The 24,870-nt window shown below is 39.4% G+C and overlaps 1 protein-coding gene across 1 annotated transcript; it reads right to left on the reverse strand.

The window, feature by feature from the left end:
• Nucleotides 1–228: 228 nt before the first annotated feature.
• On the reverse strand, nt 229–23,052 carry LOC121390021 (carbonic anhydrase 1-like). Its single transcript, XM_041521718.1, has 7 exons — nt 22,898–23,052; nt 7,926–8,120; nt 7,074–7,192; nt 6,642–6,737; nt 5,457–5,571; nt 2,556–2,665; nt 229–1,583 (listed from the first exon to the last, which is right to left on the reverse strand). The coding sequence occupies exons 1-7, from the start codon at nt 22,923–22,925 to the stop codon at nt 1,470–1,472; spliced, it is 777 nt and encodes a 258-aa protein (XP_041377652.1). The 5' UTR covers nt 22,926–23,052; the 3' UTR covers nt 229–1,469.
• Nucleotides 23,053–24,870: the final 1,818 nt, after the last annotated feature.

A 24,870-nucleotide genomic window follows, 5' to 3' on the forward strand; every position in this document is an offset into this window, starting at 1 on the left:
ATATTCTAAAGCAGTGTTTCCGTCTCCACATAGCGTTGTTCGAAAGCAGACTTCGCCGCACCGCCAAAACTGCGTTGATTGATATGCATTACGAATATATAAAACTATTTGTTAACTAGTTATATTTTAACTATAAGTTCGAGACGTTCCATTCAGAAGTAATTAATAAGCACTAACTATAATATATATATATATATATATATATATATATATATATATATATATATATATATATATATATACTGATCTTCAATGTGAACGCATCAGTCATATCTGTACTTGTAACAAAAAGATATAAGGAGAAAACACATAATTAAACATTTAACTGCTTTTGTATAGCTGGGTGTATTCTGGTAGACAAAATAAATAACCACAAAATTGTATACAAGGGTTACGGTTACTGTGTGTTTCATAGCACCGCAACCTCGCACACGCGAGAACAATAACAATTGAAATTTGGGTTGTGCGTTTACAATGGAATTCAATATAATGACAAATTTCTGAAAATACACGACTAGCACAGAGTTAGCTCCATTTTCATTTACAGGGCTTATTAGTCCTAAATCTAAAAATTAGGAATAATAGTAAATTTCTGAAACTTACCACTAGCACAGGGTTAGCTTTGTTTTAATTTACAGGGCTTATTAGCCCTGCATCCGAAGTCTGGGATAAGCCACATCAGAACTGATAATAAATAGAACACTACTATTAAAAGTTCATAATAATGAAAAATGTCTGAAACTACACCACTAGCACAGGGTTAGCACTATTTTAATTTGTAAGCCTTATTTGTCCTGCGTCCGAAATCCGATATAAGTCGCATTAGAACTGGCAATGAAAAGCACACTAATAGTAAAAATAAAGGTTCTGCCAGATTAACACTATTCACACGGGAATAATCTGTAATACTTTGTAAAACAAACCAGTGGAATATCAAAACGCTTCTCATTTTGAAATTTAAAAATATATATATTATATTTCTCTGTTTACCTAGAATAAGATAATAGAAGTAAGTTCAGCCATTTTTCGCTACACAGAATAACCACTTTGAGAGCTTGAAACAGTAAATGGTATCAGTATGGCAATATCTTAAATCGTTCCTTAAAATTTATTAGGCGAGCAATTGATCAGTCCTCTTTAATTGTTTTGTTTTTTCCACGGGTAAAATAGTAATTGCAAGTCCCCAATCTTGTGCGTTTTTTTCTGAAAAATCCGGAAATAAATAAAAATGTAAAATAATAATATACAATCAATAAATATGTTTGCAAGATCTTTGCAGACATGCATTTTTCATGCGCATATTACATAAAAATGGGGCACAGTGATGCATTTAGCAGATTTGTAAAACAATCCCTTGAGTAAATACTACGTGTATATGTCTATATATAATCTGTATCATCTGATTGACCTCAATTTAATTCAGCGTATACCCATGCAGTGGGTTACAAAAATGGAGTCCAATGTCAGAGCTATTTGAAAGATGCTCTAACCGCCCTCGATCCGACCGGAACTGGTGGGCGGTGGTTAGTCACCAGGGGGACTACGTTGCTTTTATCAGAGCTCAGTCCTCGGAGAGCAGCAATCTGAAAATACAAAGTGGTAAATTCATGGCCGCAGCGCAGTACCTACCAACTGTAAATCATAATTAAAATACCATTAGATTAAAAGGTGGATGCATTGTTGTTGATTTTGTTGTTGTTTATTGGTTGAAACATTTTATTTTTGCATTTTAAAAAACAAATGGACTGTGTATAGAATTTTTACATGAGAGAGAGAGAGAGAGAGAGAGAGAGAGAGAGAGAGAGAGAGAGAGAGAGAGAGAGAGAGAAGAGAGAGAGAGAGAGAGAGAGAGAGAGACTCACACACAGAGAGAGATAAAGAAAGAAAGAAAGAGACACAGAGAGAGACAGAGACAGATAAAGAGGAATGAATGAAATGTTTTATTTAACGACGCACTCAACACATTTTATTTTACGGTTATATGGCGTTGAGAGAGAGAGAGAGAGAGAGAGAGAGAGAGAGAGAGAGAGAGAGAGAGAGAGAGAGAGAGAGAGAGAGAGAGAGAGCTCAATGGCATCACAAGAACTGTCCAAAACTAGTAAGGGATCCTTATATGCAGCGAACGATTACGTTTAGGCTATATAGTATTGGACAGTGGCTCTTACAGCAGTTACGATCTTGTCGTGACATCCTTCTGGCTTTGCCTTGTGTAAAGGTACGATTTGAAACGAACCCTTATGGTTGACACGTCAGGACAGGTCAGGACAGGTCAGGTCATAAGGCTTAACGTGCACATTCAGAGCAAGCTGTTGTAGCGCACGCCTGTCATGGGCGCAGGTATCGACTTACGCTGCCTCTTTCGTCCAGGACAGGAGTTGACACGTAACGTATCTCTGCCCCATCTGTTATAAATTTCTTTATCGGCACCACGTTTTGGAAACTCTATATTGGTCTGGCCATATATTTTGGAAATTATCGACGCGCTAAGATAACTTTGAAAACATGGGACCCTTGTCAGTATAGTAACTGTTCTCATAATCATTTGGTTTACACACCTGTTGTTCCGATACTTCCACAGCTTCTTGGAAAACGATCCAGGTGACGCTTTCGTGGCACGGGGGCGTGGTCAGAGATCCCGGATATGTCCAGTACTTGCTTCTGTCATCTGTTCAAGAAGGGGAGATAATGCGTATGTTATTACAGTCAATCGTCAAAGTTAAAAAAGGGACATTCCTGAGTTTGCTGCAATTTTTAAGATGTTGTCGACTAACAGAGATTTGTAAACGATTGTAATTACATATCAAACATATTTTTCTGCATAAAATATTAGTGGCTGTATGTTAAACATGTTTCTGGTCGTTCTAATATTTATACTAGGTTAAAAAAATGTATGTAATATGTAAGTTTAATCGTAGACATATTTTATTAGTCGGGAACATTTTACAATGCAGCAAACTCAGGAATGTCCCTTTAAAGTTTGTTCTGTATAATGGCATCAATAGAACACATAGATTTATTAATCATCGGCTATTGAATGTCAAACATTTGGTAATTCTAACATGTAGTCTTAGAGAGGAAACCTGCTACATGTTTTTCCAGTAGTAGTGAAGGATATTTCATAATGCACTTTCTCACAGAAAGAAAGTTTGTTTTGTTTAACGACACTACCAGAGCACATAGATTTATTTATCATCGGCTATTGGATGTCAAATATTTATTAATTCGGACACGTAGTCTTAGAGAATAGGAATATTTTCTAATGCACTTTCCTATAGAAAGAACACCGCATACCACGGCCTTTGATATACCAGTCGTGGTGCACTCGCTGGAGCGTGAAATACCTTAACGGGGCCCGCTAACAATGATCGATCCTAGACAGACCGGGCATCAGCCGAGCGCCCTACCACTGGGCTACGCCCCCCCCCCCCCCCCCCCCCCATAATGCGTATGTTAACAGTCAATCAGTCAAAGTTAAAGTTTGTTCTGTTTAACGACACCACTTGAACACATTGATTTATTAGTCATCGGCTACTGGATGTCAAACATTTGATAATTATCACTTGTAGTCTCAGAGAGGAAACCCGCTATATTTTTCCATAGGTAGCTGGGAATATTTAATAATGCACTTTCTCACAGAAAGAACAGCACGTACCACAGCCTTTGATATACCAGTCGTGGGGCACTGGGGCCCGTTTCCGCGAAACGATCTTAGCCCTAAGATTATCGTATGTACATAACTACCTTATGCCCTTGAGATGATCTTAGCGCTAAGATCGCTTTGTGGAACGGAGCCCTGGCTGATACGAGAAGTCAAAACTGCAAGTGTATGGAGTTTGTTAGTTCTAGGCGAGACAAAGCCACGTATGTTCGAAAAACATCTTCATATATTGAGTTAAATAATATGTAACATTTATATATATTTGGTTTAGAGTGACAGAACCACAGTACGCATCGATTCATTTAATTAATTTAATAATAATAATAATAAATGAAAATAAATAATGAAATTCATCTCCGATGTCGTAATTATGACTTGGAAGTACTGCCTTTTTTATTTTTATTTGTCACTAACAATAGAAAATAAGGAAGGAAGGAAATGTTTTATTTAATGACGCACTCAACACATTTTATTTACTGTTTTTCGTAACCACATGCGTTAGCCGTTTAAAGTCGCACGCCCTAGTTTCAGCCCGCGAAAATTAATTCTAATGTTGGTTAATCTACAAAACCGTAACACATTTAAATCACGTTTTTATAAAAGAGAGTGAAAAAGCAGGTTTTATATCGATAAATACCATGGGAATTCCTGTGACCCAATTACTAAAATAATTTTGAAAGTTAGTATTCTGATGTCACCGGTAGATGTCGCTCGAAGCACAGAAATGCCTATGTCACGACAATTTTCCCAGAGTGCACACAGACTTGAGGTGCGTTCCTTTCACCTCTCCTGGGCATGTTCCAACTGTTCTGTCCTGGACAGCGAAAGGAATGAGTTTTGAACAGGGTACTTCTGTTGATGAAGTGGCTGCTGCAGCAATCATGATACTTGAATCGGAATAAGACAATGATAGTCCGTCACTGACCATGTTGACTATACTACAGTGTTTGAAATAATAAATGTTATATATAAACCGCAATTAGCCTACATTTGTTATTCGGCACCGGGTACTAGTGGCTAACCTATTGTTATTAGCAATTAGATGCACCGTTTATTATTGTTGGTAATAGTAGTAGTAGTAGTAGTAGTAGTAGTAGTAGTAGTAGTAGTAGTAGTAGTAGTAGTAGTAGTAGTAGTTGTTGTTGTAGTAGTACAGTCTGTAGGAACCAGAGGTGGGGAGGCACTTCCCCTCCCCAGGACGAAAATGTAAGGTTTTTGTTGTCCTACTCTATTTAAATAAAGGTAACAATATAGCTTGTGCCCCACACCCCCACCTCCTAAGGTTGTATCCCCTATCCAGAGAACTTTATTGTTAATGAAAATGTTCACGAACTGTGAAGAAAAACCTCACAAATGAACGACAAGCAAACGACAACAAATCGGATGTTGATTACGTGAACCGTGCACGAGAAAACAAACCGAACCAAAATGATAACGGCCACGTTGAAACGGGAAGATCCCCTCTAAAAATAGACTAGACTTTGTCTGCTCAACGTTTTTTTCTCAGACGCGCTTTTAAGAAATACGAAAAATGCATTTTGTGGTATTACAAACACCAGGATTACCAGGATTACCAAAAAACACTTCAGGTGACTGGAAATGTATATTCTAAATAATAAAATGTAAGTAAAGTGCAATTTTATTTGTGAGAAAATGGGTTTAATAGCGAAAAACAACGGCGTAATGGTTAACAACTAGGGCGTGTCCCTTTAAGCATTGTAAATATACGTAGTCACTCGCATGTAAGACATAGTCAGGCTTTGTAAATTGGGAATATTATGTTACAATGTGATCTTACTGGGCAATAAGCAATCTGGATGACAGTCGACTTTAACGAGGGTGGACGTGTCCTTCAACTTGATTTTCTCAATGTTTTCTGTGACAACTTTGAACCCAGCGTTTTCCTTGCCAACCTGTGTGTATGAAATAATGAAAATCAGCTTTTATGTTATTAACCCAGATCAGAATATGGCAATGTCATGGGTGGGCTGTCTTTCATCATGCACACACATACTGGTATACACAATGTCAGTGGGGTTTTTTATTTTGTTTAACGACACCACTAGAGCACATTGATTTATTAATCATCGGGGGCGAGGACGTAGCCCAGTGGTAAAGCGCTCGCTCGATGCGCGGTCGGTCTGGGATCAATCCCCGTCGGTGGGCCCATTGGGCTATTTCTCGTTCCAGCCAGTGCTCCACAACTGGTGTAACAAAGGCTGTGGTATGTACTATCCTGTCTGTGGGATGGTGCATATAAAAGATCCCTTACTGCTAATCGAAAAAGGTAGCCCATGAAGTGGCGACAGCGGGTTTCCTCTCTCGATATCTGTGTGGTCCTTAACCATATTTATGACGCCATATAACCGTAAATAAAATGTGTTGAGTGCGTCGTTAAATAAAACATTTTTTTGTTTCTTTTTATTAATCATCGGCTATTGTATTTGGCCATTTTGATATGTAGTCTTAGAGAGGTAACGCGCTACATGTTTCCATTAGTAGCAAGGGATCTTTTATATGCATCATTCTATAGACAGGATAGCACATATCACGGGCTTTGGTGGACTGGCTGGAATTGGCCCACTGACGTGAATCGATCCTGAACCGACCACGTATCAGGCGAACGCTTTACCATCCGACCACACATACACAAACATACATTCACAGATATACATAATAATTATTCACATAATCTATATTTTTAGGGATTTAGATATACAAAATTATTTAATTATTCGCATCTGCATAAGACTTGATATGATGAAGAACAATGAATGAATGAATGAATGAATGAATGAATGAATGAATGAAATTTGAGATATGTTGTTATTGCAGTTGCTGCTGCTACTTTTGCTGCTGTTGTTGTTGTTGTTGTGGTGGTGGTGGTGGTGGATGGGTTTTATTTGTTGTTTTGGGGGGACGGGTGATGGAGTAGTCATGTTGGTAAAAAAAAAAAAAAAAACTTTCGAATGTGAGAGTGTACCTTTAAGAAAACGGCGATGATTACCAGTCCATCATCCTTGTCCGCAGCCTCAGCATAACTCTTGTACTTGTTCTGGTTCCAGTGAACATAATGGATCTGACAACGAAAGAGTTTGTTTATTTAACGTTTGTTTTGTTTAATGACACCTCGGCATATTATTAAACTACGGCTATAAAATGTAGAGGGGTGTGAAAGACAGACATACAGAGATAGAGACAGACAGAGAGACAAAGAGAGGGGAAAGGAGGGATGGCAGGGAACGCAGAGACAGGAGGAGGGAAGGGAGAGAGGGGGAGGGAACAGAGAGAGAGCAATGAGAGGAGGGAGGGAGAGAGAGAGAGAGAGAGAGAGAGAGAGAGAGAGAGAGAGAGAGAGAGAGAGAGAGAGAGAGAGAGAGAGAGAGGGGGGGGGGGGGCTAATTTATGAAGTTACCTCTCCAGAAAAGGATTTCCCGTCCACTAAGTGTTCGGAGCCATGGTCCGCGCCCGACCCCCAGTGACCGTGGAACTGCTCCAGTCGGTATACAGAATCTAACGGGCCTCCCTCCAGCGCTGAAAACAAAGGGAAGAAATTTCTGTTTAAAGTTTGTTTTGTTTAAGGACATCACTAGAGCACACTGATTTATTAATCATCAGTTGTTGATGTTTACCAGGATAGTACAGTAACNGATGTCAAACAAATGGTAAATCTGACAGGATAGTACATACAGCAACCTGTGTGTGTGTACGAGAGAGATAGAGAGAGAGAGAGAGAGAGAGAGAGAGAGAGAGAGAGAGAGAGAGAGAGAGAGAGAGAGAGAGAGAGAGAGAGAGAGAGAGAGAGAGAGAGAGAGAGAGAGAGAGAGACAGAGAGAGAGAGACAGAGAGAGAGAGAGAAAACACACACACACACACACACACACACACACACACACACACACAAAGAGGTGAAGGGAGAGTTGGAGCATTAAGGGCGGAGAAAGAGAGTGGGAGAGTGGGTGAGTTACGGGCGGAAAAAAAGAGTGGGAGAGTGGATGAGTTAAGGGCGGAGAAAGAGAGTGGGGGAGTGGGGGAGTTAAGGGCGGAGAAAGAGTGGGGGATCATATTGATTTTTTAATCATCGGTTATAGGATGTCAAACATTTGGTAATTCTGACATATAGTCTCAGAGAGGAAATCCGCAGATAGGATAGCACATACGATGACCTTTGATATACCAGTCGTGGTGCACTGGTATATCAAACAGCCCAATGAACCCACCGACAGAGATTGACCCTAGACTGGTTGCGCGACAGATTCTCACATACTTGATTTTTCTTTCATGTCGGCCCGGAATGTCCACCCGATGTTAAATATTCCAACTTCCTTCTCCGGGTGGTACTGGATCACTAGTGGCTTACTGGCGAGATTCGGGTCAAAGGTCGCGTCATGCGTCTTGATGTCGATTGGCGACTGTTTGCTGCCGGCAGCCACCTTGAAGGTCTTTGACCATGTGTCTGGTCCTAAAACACAAAACATGTATTTTTATTTTTTAAATACATCAAACATTAAAGTACTTGGGGACATGCATTGACAGTTACCAGAAATATGTCCATGAGTGCACCACGACTGGTATATTAAATGCCGTGGTATATGCTATCCTGCCTGTGGGATGGTGCATATAATGAAAAAACAATTAAGCGAGTTTCCTCTCAAAGACTATATGTCAAAATTGCCAACTGTTTGACCACCAACAGCCAATAAATCAATGTGCTCTAGTGGTGTCGTTAAACAAACACAAATTGTTCCATTAGGACACCGCCTCGGTGGTGTCGTGGTTAAGCCATCGTGGTTCGCACACCTGATCCCACCGTGAGCGAGTTTTAACGACTCAGTGGGTAGGTGTAAGACCACTACACCCTCTTCTCTCTCACTAACCACTAACAACTAACCCACTGTCCTGGACAGACAGCCCAGATACCAGAGGTGTGTGCCCAGGACAGCGTGCTTGAATCTTAATCGGATATAAGCACGAAAATAAGTTGAAATGAAAAATTAGTACACCAGCCTTGGTGGTGCAGTGGATAAGCCATCGGACATATGGTTGGTAGGTACCGGGTTCGCAGCACGGTACCGCCTCCCACTCAGAGCGAGTTTTAACGACTCAGTGGTTAGGTGTTTGATCACTACACCCTCTTCTCTGTCACAAACCACTAACAACTAACCCACTGTGCTGGACAGACAGCCCAGATAGCCGAAGTGTTTGCTCATGACAGCGCGCTTGAACCTTGATTTTTTATCTTATCATCGGCTATTGGACGTCAAACATATGGTCATTCTGACACTGTTTTTGAGAGGAAACCCGCTGTCGCCACATAGTACAGCGGTTCTAAATCAGTTGAAAAAAATGTAGTTTGTTTTGTTTAACGACGCCACTTAAGTTCATTAAATTATTAATCATAGGCTATTCGATGTCAAACATTTGATGATTTCGAAATAGTCTTGGAGTTAAAAAAAAATGTGTGTTTGTTTAACGACACCACTAGAGCACATTGATTTATCAGTTATCGGCTATAGGATATCAAACATTTGGTAATTTTGACATATAGTCTTAGAGAGGAAATCCGATACATTATTGCATTAGGAGCAAGGTATCTTTTATATGCTCCATCCCACAGACAGGATAGTACATACCACGGCCTTTGCTGGGTTCGTTTAGGGTGCCGTGAACGTAGCAAACTGCGATTTATTTATTGTAAATGTTGATTATGATTCCAGCCGTACCAAGAAGCTTAAGAAGTTTGTTTTGTTTTAACAACACAACTAGAACACAATGATTTATCAAACATCGGGTACTAAGGACCGGTTTACGAAGCGATCTTAGCGCTAGGATCATCTTAAACACATCAGGTAGCTAGAAGTGATCTTAGCGTTAAGATCGATTCGTAAAACGAAAGGAAGGAAATGTTTCATTTAATGACGCACTCAACATATTTTATTACGGTTTTAGGGTGTCTGACACACATATATTGAGATAGGAAACCCGCTGTCGCTACTTCATGGGCTACTATTTTCGATTGGCAGCAAGGGATATTATACATGCACCATCCCACAGACAGGATAGTACATACCACGACCTTTGTTACACCTTTGTGGAGCACTTGCTGGAACGAGAAATAGCCCAATGGGCCCACCGACGGGGATTGATCCTAGATCGATCGCGCATCAGTCGAAGCTGTACCACTGAGATACATCCTACCCCCTCATAAAACGGGGACCAGGTAGCTAAAAACTTTGATACTTTTGACATATAGTCTTAGAGAGGAAACCAGCCACATTGTTTTGACATGTAGTCATTGAGAGGAAACCAGCCACATTGTTTTGACATATAGTCTTAGAGAGGAAACCAGCCACATTGTTTTGACATGTAATCTTAGAGAAGAAACCAGCCACATTGTTTTGACATATAGTCTTAGAAAGAAAACCAGACATGTAGTCTTAGAGAGGAAACCAGCCACATTGTTTTGACATGTAGTCTTAGAGAGGAAACCAGCCACATTGTTTTGACATGTAGTCTTAGAGAGGAAACCAGCCACATTGTTTTGACATATAGTCTTAGAGAAGAAACCAGCCACATTGTTTTGACATATAGTCTTAGAGAAGAAACCAGCCACATTGTTTTGACATATAGTCTTGGAGAGGAAACCAGCCACATTGTTTTGACATATAGTCTTAGAAAGGAAACCAGACACATTCTTTTCGACATTAGGTCAGGTCATAGGTTTCAGCGTGCACATTCAGAACTAGCTATATTTTCCATTTGTAGCAAGCGATCATTTATATGCACCATCCCACAGACAGGATAACACATACCATGGCCTTTGATATACCCGTTGTGGTGCATTGGCCACAACGAGAAATAGTTCAATGGGCCCACTGACGGGGATCGATCCTAGACCGACAGCGCATCAGTCGAGCGCTTTACCACTGGACTATGTCCAGCCCTTCCAGTCGAACCGTGTAATTCTTGTAGATGAATTGTGCATACCTAGGAATAGCTAGCAGTGTACTTGGCTATATCCTTCTTCACAACTTGGCAGCCCCCCCCCCCCCCCCCTCCCACATTCACATAAACAATTAGGATTCAAGGACGCATCTAGCGTGTGCTCTGATGGGGGGAGGGGGGTGGTGTCGAGGTAAAAAAAAAAAAAACACACACACACACATACACACACACACAACACACAACACACACACACAGAGGCACACACACACCACACACACACACACAACACACACAACACACACACACACAACACACACACACACACACACATACATACACACACAACACACACACAGGCACACACACAACACACACACACACACACAACACACAACACACACAACACACACACACTCCCGCTCAACCTAATTTTCTTCTTTTTTCCCCGGTAGGCCTTCATCATAGTTCGAGGGGGCAGGACGTAGCCCAGTGGTAAAGCGCTCGCTCGATGCGCGGTCGTTCTGGGAGCGAACCCCGTCGGTGGGCCCATTGGGCTATTTCTCGTTCCAGTCAGTGCACCACGACTAGTATATCGCATGTCTGACATGTGACCTTCAGTAGCGAATACAAGGTGTAGGACACTTAACCCCCTTTCTTTTAGTTGCCAGGTAAAACACCGCATAGTGTGATATCTCGATCTGCAGTGATGTATAGATTCGGTGATGCACACACACACACCTTCTCAAAATCATCTATCCGTTTCGACCTTCTTATATTTCTAGAACGACCGAACTTGGCCTAGATCGATGCCTGCCTGCGATAAAAATGCGGCATATATGCACTCTTTAACTTGCAAAGGTCGCGATATCCTTTCCGAAGACTAGTTAGAGCACAGAAATCTAGGAACAAGTGGAGAGGGAGGTAATTCTGTGGTAGAACTCGATGTTCGCCTCAGGTTTGCGAAATCTTCAACCAATAACACGCGACCGTCACTGATGCATCAAAGAGCGGGAAGTGCACTGCCCAGTTTATGGAAAAGTGTATTTACCGTAAATGATCCACGATACCAATTGATCATTTAAAATAGAGAGAGAGAGAGAGAGAGAGAGAGAGAGAGAGAGAGAGAGAGAGAGAGAGAGAGAGAGAGAGAGAGAGACTGAGAGAAACTGAGAGAAACACAGATAGATTGACTAACTGAGAGAGAGAGATTTGCGACATAAAGCTACACATTTAGTCACAATGTGCTATAAATATAAAACACCATGTTGCTATTTATGGCCGCAATCTTGCCTACGATTTGTGGGTAACCAAACAAAAAAGACCAAAAAACACACGATCGGCAATTGCTAAGCTACATTCTGCAATGAAATGTATGTCATTATTGTATTGCTAGTAAATACTACAACTGTCATTAAAGAAATAACTGCACGATTGCAAATAATGCATTGATGTAGAAGGCTAAACATTTTGTTTACTTCGATGTTCATCGGTGTGACCTTCACCTTATCGTTGTATTATTACTCCACTTATATAACTGTTGTAAATGGGCATCATTTATTGATGAATTCCCAATATTAAAGCATGTAATAAAAATATAAATATGTACTTAAAAAATTACTAAACACACACAGTGACCATATGAAGAGATAGATTTACAAAGAACTATATGTTTGCATTACAACTTCCGGGTTCCAGTGTTCTCAGCTGTTATGGTCAACTATTCATAGAGGGTTTCTTGTAAGTATCAGATAAAGTAGTAAACTGCATTTTTTTTTTTTAAATCTATCAATATGTATTCCAAACAAGTCCCCTGCACGTGCTGTAACCTCACCGTGGTGCAGGGGTGTAACATTCTCTTGGAGAATGGCCAATACAGCACAAAATTGAAGTTTTGGTAAAATTCAGTATCCGTAAAATTCTGTGATATTTGTGTTTTTGCACAGTTCTTTACACTGTTTTTGTTTGGGTCTTGAATTTTTATATTGATGTTGATCGTCACTTTATTTATTTGCATTACCATAGTTTGACACCCAATAGCCGATGTATTTTTCGTGCTGGGGTGTCGTTAAACATTCATTCATTCATTCATTCATTCCAAACAAGTGTGCCAAAGACTATGTCCCATTCTGGCGTGCGATCGATAGGCCGATTGTCCTTAATAGTTTGTCCAAATAATAATCTGACATATGCTCAAAATCACGTGTGTTATCAATGTTCATTGTCAAGCATGATTTTTAGATGAGGTTTATAAAGTTAATAACAATTGTTATTTTAATACGACAGTTAAAATATAAATTATGGTGTTTTAAAAATGTTTTAACACCTATTATAAAAAAGTATGTGTTTTAATATGTTACACCATGCATTGGTGGTGAAAGTAGTCTCTTAAATAAAATGGCTGATTTTTAACAAAGGGTACCATGTTTTAAATTGGTATTACTAATTTATGGATGGTATTTTAAAAGTTTTATTGCTCAGCTGTTGTTGTTGGATCTACAGAGGATTCTTGGATCACATTCAATCTGGTGTTTATTGTTCAAAGTTATTGCTATCTAGACACCCCTATACTTTATATTTGCTGTCAACGTTTGTCAATTTATTTCATTTTAATGCATGTTGTCTTTGTTATCAGATTTAGTTCACCCTTTGTGAATACACAGTCAGTGCATATATGGTTGCATTTACAACATTTACGATATACCCCCATTATACCCTTGCGTGTCATGGTGGATCACTTTACAATGACCATGAGCATTGAGTATCCCCTCCAAGCTTTAACATGACAAACCTGCGTGTGAAGTGTATGAGAGATAGTCACAGATAATCATTACACGGTTTACTGGATTTACAGTCCAAGGCCCCGTTCCACAAAACGATATTAGCACTAAGATCACCTTATTGCATAAGGTGGCTATGCGCTTACGGTGATCTTAGGGCCAAGATTGCTTTGTGGGACGGGGCCCTGGTGCACTGGTCATACAAACATCAAAACACGCTTTAAAAAAATATAGTTATGTGAATGCTTAAAACATTGTTATAATCTACGTGTAATATAAACTGGCGGAGTGCATATTATTCAGAGGGAGTGCAAATTATACATATAATATAGACTGGGGGAGTACATATCACATGTATAATACGCACTGGGGAGTGCTTATTCTACGTATAATCTTGAATTGGGGAGTGCAAATCCAGGGGAGTGCAAATTATATGTGACACCGGCACGAAGGCGCGTACACACCGTGTGATTCATCAGATTCAGTTCGTTAAAGAGGGAATCTCGCCCCTAAATCTTATAACGTTGCTTATCAAAGTGACAGACCCTGGAAGAGGTGGGGTGTCGTAATAAGAACTCTTTTTTATATAATTGTAATCAGACATTACTTAGATTCTATTGTTTATATTATCCATTTTAATACAACTAAATTCATTTTTAGTATTTTTAAAAACGCAGCTACCTCTGAGAAATAACGGTTATAGAGGTGAGCTCTATAGTACTGTCGGAAATAAAATATTTTCGTTGATTATTTCTTACATATTAAACAGACAAGTAAATATTTTGTAAATATCTATTTAAGAATAGTCTACCTAATTTAGCATTTACTTGTTTTGGCTCTCATTGATGCACAAGGTGGTGTTTACTCTTGAAATTAAAAGAAAGATGTCAGTAAACAAGTGATTTGTGTTCTTTATTGGAACAGACTATAACACATTTTAGTCGATATGTGTCAATTTCATTGCTGTTACAATATGTGAGGGACCGTTTCTGATTACGGTTTACCCCTATTCCTCTCCCCAAAATAATATTTGTAGACATTCATAAGTAACTTTTAAGCAAAACTGTCAAGAACCATTTTGATTTTGTAATCTATTATACCGGTATTAAAGGTGTTATCTCAAAACTGCATAATGACAGCTATTGCAAATCATGTTTTTATTAAATTTCGCTTTAACATTTAAAGACTACACTTTTAACTATATGCCCATAAATGATTATAGGAAATAATTTAATCTACCAGTAGAAAATACGTTTTTATTGGAGAATCTTTATCACAAAGAGATGCTCACATATAACTTCTGATATAGCACCTTTAAATGGTTGCACGATTGTGTACATTTCTAATGTACTGATATTGAATTTATGTTCACTAAATATGCTGGTCATAATTAACAATTTATGCTGCAATTCAAAATAATCAGTTAACTTGCAGTTTTAAATTAAAAGTTTGTTTACGGGTAAATGAAACTGACACATATCGACCAAAATGTGTTAGTCTGTTCCAATAAAGGTCACAAATCTCCTGTTTACTGACATCTTTATTTTAATTTCAAGAGTAAACACCACCTTGTACATCAATGAGAGCCCAAACAAGTGAATGCTCAATTAGGTAGAGTATCATTAAATAGATATTTACAAAATATTAACTTGTCAGTTTAATATGAAAGCAATAATTGATGAAAATCATTTGTATTCTATTTCCGACACTACTTTAGTAATTTTTATTTAAAAGGATATTTCGCCATTTTAACGATAAAGACTGTTATTTCACTCTATTGTAACTTTATCCAAAGTCGTTAACTTACAGGTCTATAAATGAATCAGACTTGGTGTCCATTTTCACAGGTTAAAATTAGGCTCGTCTACTATTTCAAGGACATTTCCACGTTTCAAAGTAACTCGTGTTTCATTCTGTTGTAACTTTATCTAAATGTCACAGGTTTGAAGGTTAACCAAACTGGGTGTCCATTTCCAAGGCCAGTAACTATGATTTGTAATTTTAAAGAGACTGTTTTATTCTGAGGGTTTTCTTTCTTTTTTTTTTTTCTTTTTTTTTAACCATAAGATGTTTCTGAGTATTAAAGGACTTATAACGCCTTAAATGGTATATGTCGTAGTGTTGGTATAAAGTGCTCCTACTAACAGTGGGCGGGACGTAAAGCGTTCACTTGATGCGAGGTCGATCTGGGATCGATCCCCGTCGGTGGACCCATTGGGCTATTTCTCGCTCCAGCCAGTGCACCACGACTAGTATAAAAAAAAGGTCGTGGTGTGTGTTATCCTGTCTGTGGGATGATCCCTTATTGCTAATCGAAAAGAGTAGCCCATGACGCGGCGGCAGCGGGTTTCCTCTCAATATCTTTGTTATCCTTGACCATATGTCCGACGCAATATTATAACCGTAAATAAAATGTGTAGAGTGCGTCGTTAAATAGAACATTTTCCTTCCTTTCTACTGGCAGTAGCTAGTGCCAATTTCCCTGTAAGCTCAGTTAGTAGACTGACGGTCTGTGGTTCGAATCCCCTCAGTGGAGGTTGATTTTTTATCTGTTACATTTGGAGCCGACGTAGAGACTGTATGTGTTGTTTATACAAGAAGATAATTATATCCCAGTTAGAACCCGTAACAGCTCTGGGTCCCATTCCACGAAGCGATCTTAGACCTAAGATTACGATAAGCGCATAGCTACCCTATGCACCTAACTTGATCTTAGGGCTAAGATCGCTTCGTGGAACGGGGCCCTGGGACGTAGCTTCACTTGAGAGGGGTCTATGTAGTAGTGTGTGTTGGTATAAAGTGCTCCTATTAGGAGTAGCTAGTGGGAATTTCCCTATTTTCTCAGTTGGCAGAGCGTTGCACTCTCACACTGAGGGTTTGTGGTTCGAATCCCCTCAGTGGAGGTTGATTTTTGTTTGTTTAGAATATTTATGTTCTTGTTTAGAATATGTCTACAATGTCTGCCAGTATTAATCTGATCATTCTATTGTTTGTGATAGCTCAAATGTCTTCGTACAATATTCAAGTCTGTCGAGGCATGGGATTTTTAATCTAGATACCGACTCCAAACCCTGAGTGAGTGCTCCGCAGTGGGTTCAATGGGTAGGTGTAAACCACTTGCACCGACCAGTGATCCATAACTGGTTCAACAAAGGCCATGGTTTGTGCTATCCTGCCTGTGGGAAGCGCAAATAAAAGATCCCTTGCAGCCTGTCGTAAAAGAGTAGCCTATGTGGCGACAGCGGGTTTCCTCTAAAACACAGTGTCAGAATGATCATATGTTTGACGTCCAATAGCTGATGATAAGATAAAAAAAATCAATGTGCTCTAGTGGCGTCGTTAAATAAGACAAACTTTACTGTCGCCATGTGTGTGATATCTGTGACAAAAAAACAACAACCAACAGTGAATATCGCCCCGCGTCTGAATATTAAAATAAGGAAATAATAAATTTCTACAGATCTCGTAGTGAGGGGAGTGATTATTTGCCTCCTTAAAGGGACATTCCTGAGTTTGCTGCATTGTAAGATGTTTTAAAGGGACATTCCTGAGTTTGCACCATTGTAAGATGTTTTAAAGGGACATTCCTGAGTTTGCTGCATTGTAAGATGTTTCCGACTAATAAAATATTTCTACCATTAAACTTTCATATTAAATATATTTTCTTGTTTAGAATATCAGTGTCTGTATATTCAATGTGTTTCTGGTCGTCTTCATATTTGTAAGAAGCCTAAACTGGATTTTGTCTTCAAATAATTTCGTACGTACAAAAATATATATATTAGGAAATAAAGTACCTAGTACAAATATAAGAACGATCAGACACTAATATTTTATGCCGAAAAAATGTATTTGATATGTAATTACAATTATTAAAACGTATCTGTTAATCGATAACATCTTCAACATTGCAGCAAACTCAGGAATGTTCCTTTAAAGGAACATACCCTAGTTTTTAAACATTTAGGCATATTTTTTACTATTAGCGCATAATTTACTCAGATTTTATTGTTTAGATGATCCATTTCCGTACATTCGAAGTGTTTTTGGTCATCCTGGTGTTTTTAATATCACAAAATGCATTTCTCATATTTTAAAAACTCACGTGCGTCTGAGAAGTAACAGTTATGGATTAGAATTTTAATCTATTTTAGAGGGTATTTCATCACTTCAAAGTCACAGACTCATGTTTCACTCAATTGTAACTTTATCCAAATGTGTTACAGGTTTGTAGATTAACTAAACCTAGTGTAAATTTTCACGGGTTGAAACTAGGGTCTGTCCCTTTAAGTCAAAGGTGAATTCAAATATGAGCCTTATCTGTTTAAAATATGAATTAAGAATTAATAAAAAATAGTATGGGGAGCCATTTAAATTACATATTGATACCATATAAATGTTTAGCGGAGATAAAAATTACTCTCCCTGGACTGGCCTCGGTGGCGTCGTGGTTAGGCCATCGGTCTACGTGCTGGCAGGTACTGGGTTCGGATCCCAGTCGAGGCATGGGATTTTTAATCCAGATACCGACTCCAAACTCTGAGTGAGTGCTCCGCAAGACTCAATGGGTAGATGTAAACCACTTGCACCGACCAGTGATCCATAACCGGTTCAACAAAGGCCATGGTTTGTGCTATCCTGCCTGTGGGAAGCGCAAATAAAAGATCCCTTGCTGCTAATCGGAAAGAGTAGCCCATGTAGTGGTGACAGCGGGTTTCCTCTCAAAATTTGTGTGGTCCTTAACCATATGTCTGACGCCATATAACCGTAAATAAAATGTGTTGAGTGCGTCGTTAAATAAAACATTTCTTTCTTTTACTCTCCCTGGACTATTTTTAGGAGAGTGACAAAGAGTGATAGCTCCTCTTAAAAGGCGAGGTTTGTTTTTAATGTGACCTAGAACAGCAAATATAGTAGACAACAGCCAAAAATGAGTGGGATGTAGCCCAGTGGTAAAGCGCTCGCCTGATGCGCGGTCGGTCTAGGATCGATCCCCGTCGGTGGGCCCTTTCTGCTCTTTCTCGTTCCAGCCAGTGCCCACGACTGGTATATCAATGGCCGTGGTATGTGCTATCCTGTCTGCGGGATAGTGCATATAACAAATCCCTTAATATTACAATATTAATATTTAGTCACAGAATCTCACTTTCACTATTTTTAGGAAATGTTTTACGAATTTATGAAATATTTCGCTCAAAAACATATACAGAACACTGTACTGATGGATTTTTTAATGGCATTTATTAATACAAATATTACATAGATATGCTGCATGTTCTACTATATAGGTATAAACCAACGTCATCCCGTACTAACACCCCTCTCCCCCCCCCCCCCCCCCCCCAATCATGTTGCAGACCCATTTCCCTTGATATCTTCTTTTCATAGTTGATATATCATGGTGAAATTTTTCGCCGTGTTCTTCACTGATGTCTCCCATAGATAGTCACCCATCATGTTGCAGTCCCATTTCCCTTGATATCTTCTTTTCATAGTTGCTATATCTTGGTGAAATCTTTCGCCGTGTTCTTCATATTTTCAACAAGAAAAATGTCAAATATATTTCGAAATTTTCACGCTGAATAAGGCAGACCAACCGGTCTCGGTGTCGTCGTGGATAAGCCATCGGCTGGCAGGTTCAGGGTTCGCAGCCCGTTACCGGCTCCCATCCAGAGTGAGTTTTAACGACTCAGTGGGCGGGTGTAAGACCACAACACCCTCTTCTCTCTCACTAACCACTAACAAACTAACCCCTAACTCACTGTCCTGGACAGACAGCCCAGATAGCTGAGGTGCGTGCCCAGGACAGCGTACTTGAACCTTAATTGGATATAAGCACGAAAATAGGTGAAAAGGAATGGAAAGGCAGAGCTAAATATTAAAGATAGGAAGGAGCTGGGTAAAGGTGTTCTCTATCGGTCTGTCTCTCCTCTTCCTCACTATCTCTCTCTCTCTCTCTCTCTCTCTCTCTCTCTCTCTCTCTCTCTCTCTCTCTCTCTCTCTCTCTCTCTCTCTCTCTCTCTCTCTCTCTCTCTCTGTCTCTCAACGACTTGTATTCATATACATTTGTATATTCAACGACTTGTATTCATATACATTTGTATATTCAACGATTTGTAGTCATATGCATTTGTATATTCAACGACTTGTAGTCATATACATTTGTATATTCAACGACTTGTATTCATATACATTTGTACATTCAAACGTCTGTTTTGTTTATCGACACCACTATAGCACATTGATATTTTTAATTAACTGACTCGTAGTCATGCGTGGAAACACGCTACGTTTTTCCTAATGCAGCAAGGGATTTGTTATATGTAATTCCCCACAGACAAGAACGCACATACCACTGCCTCTGTCCAGTTGTAGTGCACTGGTTGGAACGGGGCAAATCAAATCAGCTGAATGAATCCACCGAGGTGGTTCGATCCTGCGAAACAAGCACCTCAAGCGAGCACTGAACTAACTGAGCTAAATCCCGTCTCTTGTATATCCAACGACTTGTATTAATAAACATTTGTATATTCAACGACTTGTATTAATAAACATTTGTATATTTAACGACTTGTATTAATAAAAATAACTAACGACCGCCGGTAGTAGGGGTGCATAGTGGTTACAAGTGCCTCTTAACAATGCCAGAAGTAACTACTGAACACTCCCCGAAGTGGTCAGACTAAGCCCACAGCTAAACGCTGATGGGGAATGACAGGTGTGTGGCACAGATAGCCACAAGAAACAAGCACCTGTCGCGGTTGGAGAGACATGGACTGGGATGTGGAGGTGGACAGTGAAAGAAGTTGAAAGATAGGAAGAGTTGCTAGATCGGGAAGAAATGAGATGGAATTCAAAGGAGAGAAAGGAAAGGGGACAGTGGGATAAAAAAAACACCCCAACAACAAACAAACAAACAAACACACATTTTTATATTCAACGACTTGTATTAATAAACATTTGTATATTCAACGACTTGTATTAATAAACATTTGTATATTCAACGACTTGTATTAATAAACATTTGTATATTCAACGACTTGTAGTCATATATTTTCAACGACGTGTATGCTTGTATATTTGGGGGCGGGGCATAGCCCAGTGGTAAAGCGCTCGCGTGGTGTCCTTTGGTCTATTTCTCGATCCAGCCAGTGCAGCACGACTGGTAAATCAAATGCCGTGTTATATGTTATGCTGTCTGTTGGGTGGTTCTTTCAAAACGTCCCTTGCTGCTAATTGTTTTAAAATATTGCGGGTTTCCTCTCTAAGACTATATGTCGAAATTACCAAATGTTTGACATCCATTAGCGCATGTTTAATAACCAATGTGCTCTAGTATCGTTTAAACAAAACAGATTTTTAACTTTTTAGCCTGTTTAGTCAACAAAAAGTTAAAGTATTTGTTAAACGACACCACTGGAGCACATTGATTTATTTATCCTTGGCTATTGGATGTCAAACATTTGGTAATTTCGTATATTCAACAACGTATAGGCGTGTATATTCATTGACCTGTATGCGTGTTTATGCAACGTGTATTCGTCACAGCATGTATACATATTCAATGACATGCATTCATCTGTATACTAGTAGTACTCTTAGTCAATGGCATGTATACTATTATTCAACGACATGTATTATGCACGTATGCTATTATTCAATGCCATGTATGCATGTAATGTACACTATTATTCAACGACATATATACATGTATACTATTATCAGGAGTGCAGAAATGGAACATATTTCACTAGCCCGCCGGACCAAAACCAACTGAAATGTACTAGCCCGGCAGACTTTCTACTACTCAGTCGGCCTATAGAATATATTATTGTTTAACAATATTATAATATACTCTGTCTTCACTTTAAATATATATATTTCTCTTTTTGTAATAACAAAATATTAATTACATTTGGTAAGTGATCAACATCATGTAGCAAACGAAAACAAGATCCAAACCTTGACTGACAAATCAATAAAATTTGAAATACTTTGGTAAATACTAAGTTTTTCGCATTTTTTAAATATAGCTTTACAAAATTCAAGTGACATCCCGAAAGTGTTTAACAGAACAATCTATTCAGAACACACCGCGGATTCAATGCAAAAACAAAATATGTATATAACAAATTAAATTAGTCAGAAAAAGACAGATCGCCCGTCGGACTGGATGTTGCATTTTTCAACTCGTCCGTCAGAATTTCTACTCGCATCTGGTGACCGGGAAGGTACTTTCTGCAGCCCTGATTATTCAAAGACATGTATCCATGCATTCTGTTATTCAACGATATGTATGTTTGTATATTCAACGACATGTGTAATGCGAGTATACTATTATTCAACATGTTTGGGGGGGGGGGGGGGGGGGGGGGGGGTGCGGGACATAGCACAATGGTAAAAGCGTTCGCTTGATGCGCGGTCGGTTTGGGATCGATCCCCGTCGTACTGAGCTATTTCTCGTTCCACCCAGTGCACCACGACTGGTATATTAAAGGCCGTGGTATGTGCTATCCTGTCTGTGGGATGGTGCATATAAAAGATCCCTTGCTACTAATGAAAACAATGTAGCGGGTATCCTTTCTTAGACTATATATGTCAAAATTACCAAATGTTTGACATCCAATAGCTGGTGATCAATAAATCAATGTGTTCTAGTGGTGTCGTTAAACAAAACAAACTTCTTTTTAGCGCTTGCTATGATCAATACCGTATAATATATTATGTTTAAAAGTATAAAATTCAGTGTATAAACATAAAAAATTACATGATTAAAACTTATTATATACAATACGCGAGGCTACAATAAATAAAAACGGATATATACACCACAAACATAAATGAATGTTCAAAGAGGTGTGGATGTAACTTTTAAAAACAACATTTAAAATCCTAGATGATGTGATAACAGTAATTTAAAATTCAGGGCCGTGCCTAACTACTCTTACAAAATATGAAAATGTGAGCTTTTTATTTTTAAAATGTTCCTTTCGTCTAGTTAAAAAAGATCCTTTATTTTGTCTGATTCGTTTATTACTGGCTACTAGTTAAAGGGACATACCTGAATTTGCTGCATTTAAAGATGTTTCCGACTAATAGAAATTTCTACGATTACATATTAAATATATTTTCTTGTTTAGAATATCAATGTCTGTACATTCAATGTGTTTCTGATTATCTTAATATTTGTAAGAAGCCCAAACTGGATTTTGTCTTCAAATAATTTCGTACGTAAGATAAAGTAATATTTTAGGAAATAAAATACAATTTAACCTAGTACAAATATTAGAACGATCAGAAACATGTTTAATATACAGCCACTAATACTTTATGCAGAAAAAAAATATTTGATATGTAATTACAATCGTTAAAACGTCTCTGTCAGTCGATAACATCTCAAAAATTGCAGCAAACTCTGAAATGTTCCTTTAATGTCCGTTAGGCACGGCCCTGAACTTTATGTAAATTTAATAGACATGACATGTAAAAAATTTAATGCACTTTAGCTTGTACTAACCGTTATCTTTGCCATAACCCCAACTCATCTTGTTTCACTTTTAACTTAAGAGTCTTCTTGCGAGCGGTGCAGTCAGTTTTCCCCGTGTTCTATTGAACTAGTACATAATATAGTTATCCGCGCCGGCAAAATGTAAATCCAACTGGCTGAAACAGAGTCACGTGATCTCCATTATTCATGAGCTGTATATACTATGTCACCGTTCAATTAGGGATCACGGAACAGGGGGTGGTGGTTGTCATGTCCCTCCCCGAACCCTACACACATATACACACACTCTGTTTTCTGTTATTGTGCTCAGATGGTTATACAACTGAAATTAAACATTTTCTCGCTGGAGCATGTCCCGAATCTCTTAACATTCAAATACACTCCCCGGGCCCTGTCATTTATGAATGTTGTGTGCTGGCGGGGGCAATGTGGGGGGATAAGGGGGTCAGGGGATCTTATCAGATTTTAAATCGCGACTATTTAATTAATTCGACACATGGGGAGAGAGGAGATGATTGAGAGTCGAGGAGAGAGGGAGGGAGAGAGATACAAAGAGAGTGAGTTAAACTTTGTTTTGTTTAACGACACCACTAGAGCACATTGATTTATTAATCATCGGCTATTGGATGTCAAGCATACGGTAATTCTGACATGGTCTTAAAGAGGAAACATTTTCCCATTTGTAGCAAAGGACATTTTATATGCGCCATCTCACAGACATGATAAAACATAACACGGCCTGGCTGGACAAGACAGTGAGAGACAAAACGAGAGAGACAGAAAGAGAAACAGAAGGCGAAGGAGGACAGAGGAAGAGATTGTGTCTGTGTGCGTGCGTGTGTTTGTGTGCGTTCGTGAAATGCAGAAAGTAGGATGGAGAGAGAGAGAGAGAGAGAGAGAGAGAGAGAGAGAGAGAGAGAGAGAAAACAGAGAGAGAGAGAGAGAGAGAGAGAGAGAGAGAGAGAGAGCGCGCGCATTTGTCTCTTACAAAACCGCCCTTTCTTGAATGCTGCCGTTAAAGTAAGCAACAACGATTGAAAAGCTGTTAGATAGTTCACTAAATGTGTATTCACCATGTCCGCCCCTTTCAACTCTCGCCCCGCCTATGTCTTATTTAAAACCGCTTTTTGTCGCAGGTACACAGTCGTAATAGTATGCATATCAATAGCGATTATCGGTAAAAACAAACATGTAGCAAAGTAAGCGAGATAACAGCTTAGATATTTGTTGTGTCCGCAACACATCACGAATTGTAAGTGGATACACACGTGTATAAAAACGCTCTATGTAATAATAGCATGTTGCGTTGTCATGCCACGATCAGAAGAGAGCAGGCCCTTTCTAAGGGCCCTACGGGCAACCTAGGGAGACTCCTCATCATCCGCAGGTCCTAATTAACGAGCTACTCTCGGCCTACTAAAATTCAAACCTATACGTAGCTACCTACCTTTATTCTTTAGAACGACCATCAAAATTGCGCAAGATTTCCTTCATCAAAATGCGCACCCGTTTTCCTTTGGCTTAATCCTACGGGACATTCCAAATTACATAGCACCATACCACCCCCGCCTGTTACCGGCTACGGTCGGACTGCTGGTGCTCCCTTGCACCTGCCGATACAGGCGGTCCCTCCTCTACCCACCCCAACCCTTTCCTGTCCTGGACGGAAGAACCGGCTGAGGCCGGTACTTGTGCCAAGGACAGCCGTGCGCTACAACAGCTGGCTCTGAATGTGCACGTTAAACAATTTTCCAAGTTTCCAAGTTCCAATAGCACGTTCGTCGCTCAGTGTGACATAGTTGTTAAGCCATCGGACTTGAGGCTGGTAGATACTGGGTTCGCTCGCCGGTACCGGCTTCCACCCCAGAGAGTTTAACGACTCAGTGGTTGGGTGCAAGACCACTACATCTCTCTCTCTCTCTCTTTCTCGATCTCTCTCTCTCTCTCTCTCTCTCTCTCTCTCTCTCTCTCTCTCTCTCTCT

The sequence above is a fragment of the Gigantopelta aegis genome, chromosome 15 (genome assembly GCF_016097555.1).
Source record: "Gigantopelta aegis isolate Gae_Host chromosome 15, Gae_host_genome, whole genome shotgun sequence".
In the NCBI taxonomy this organism is placed as follows: Eukaryota; Metazoa; Mollusca; class Gastropoda; order Neomphalida; family Peltospiridae; genus Gigantopelta; species Gigantopelta aegis.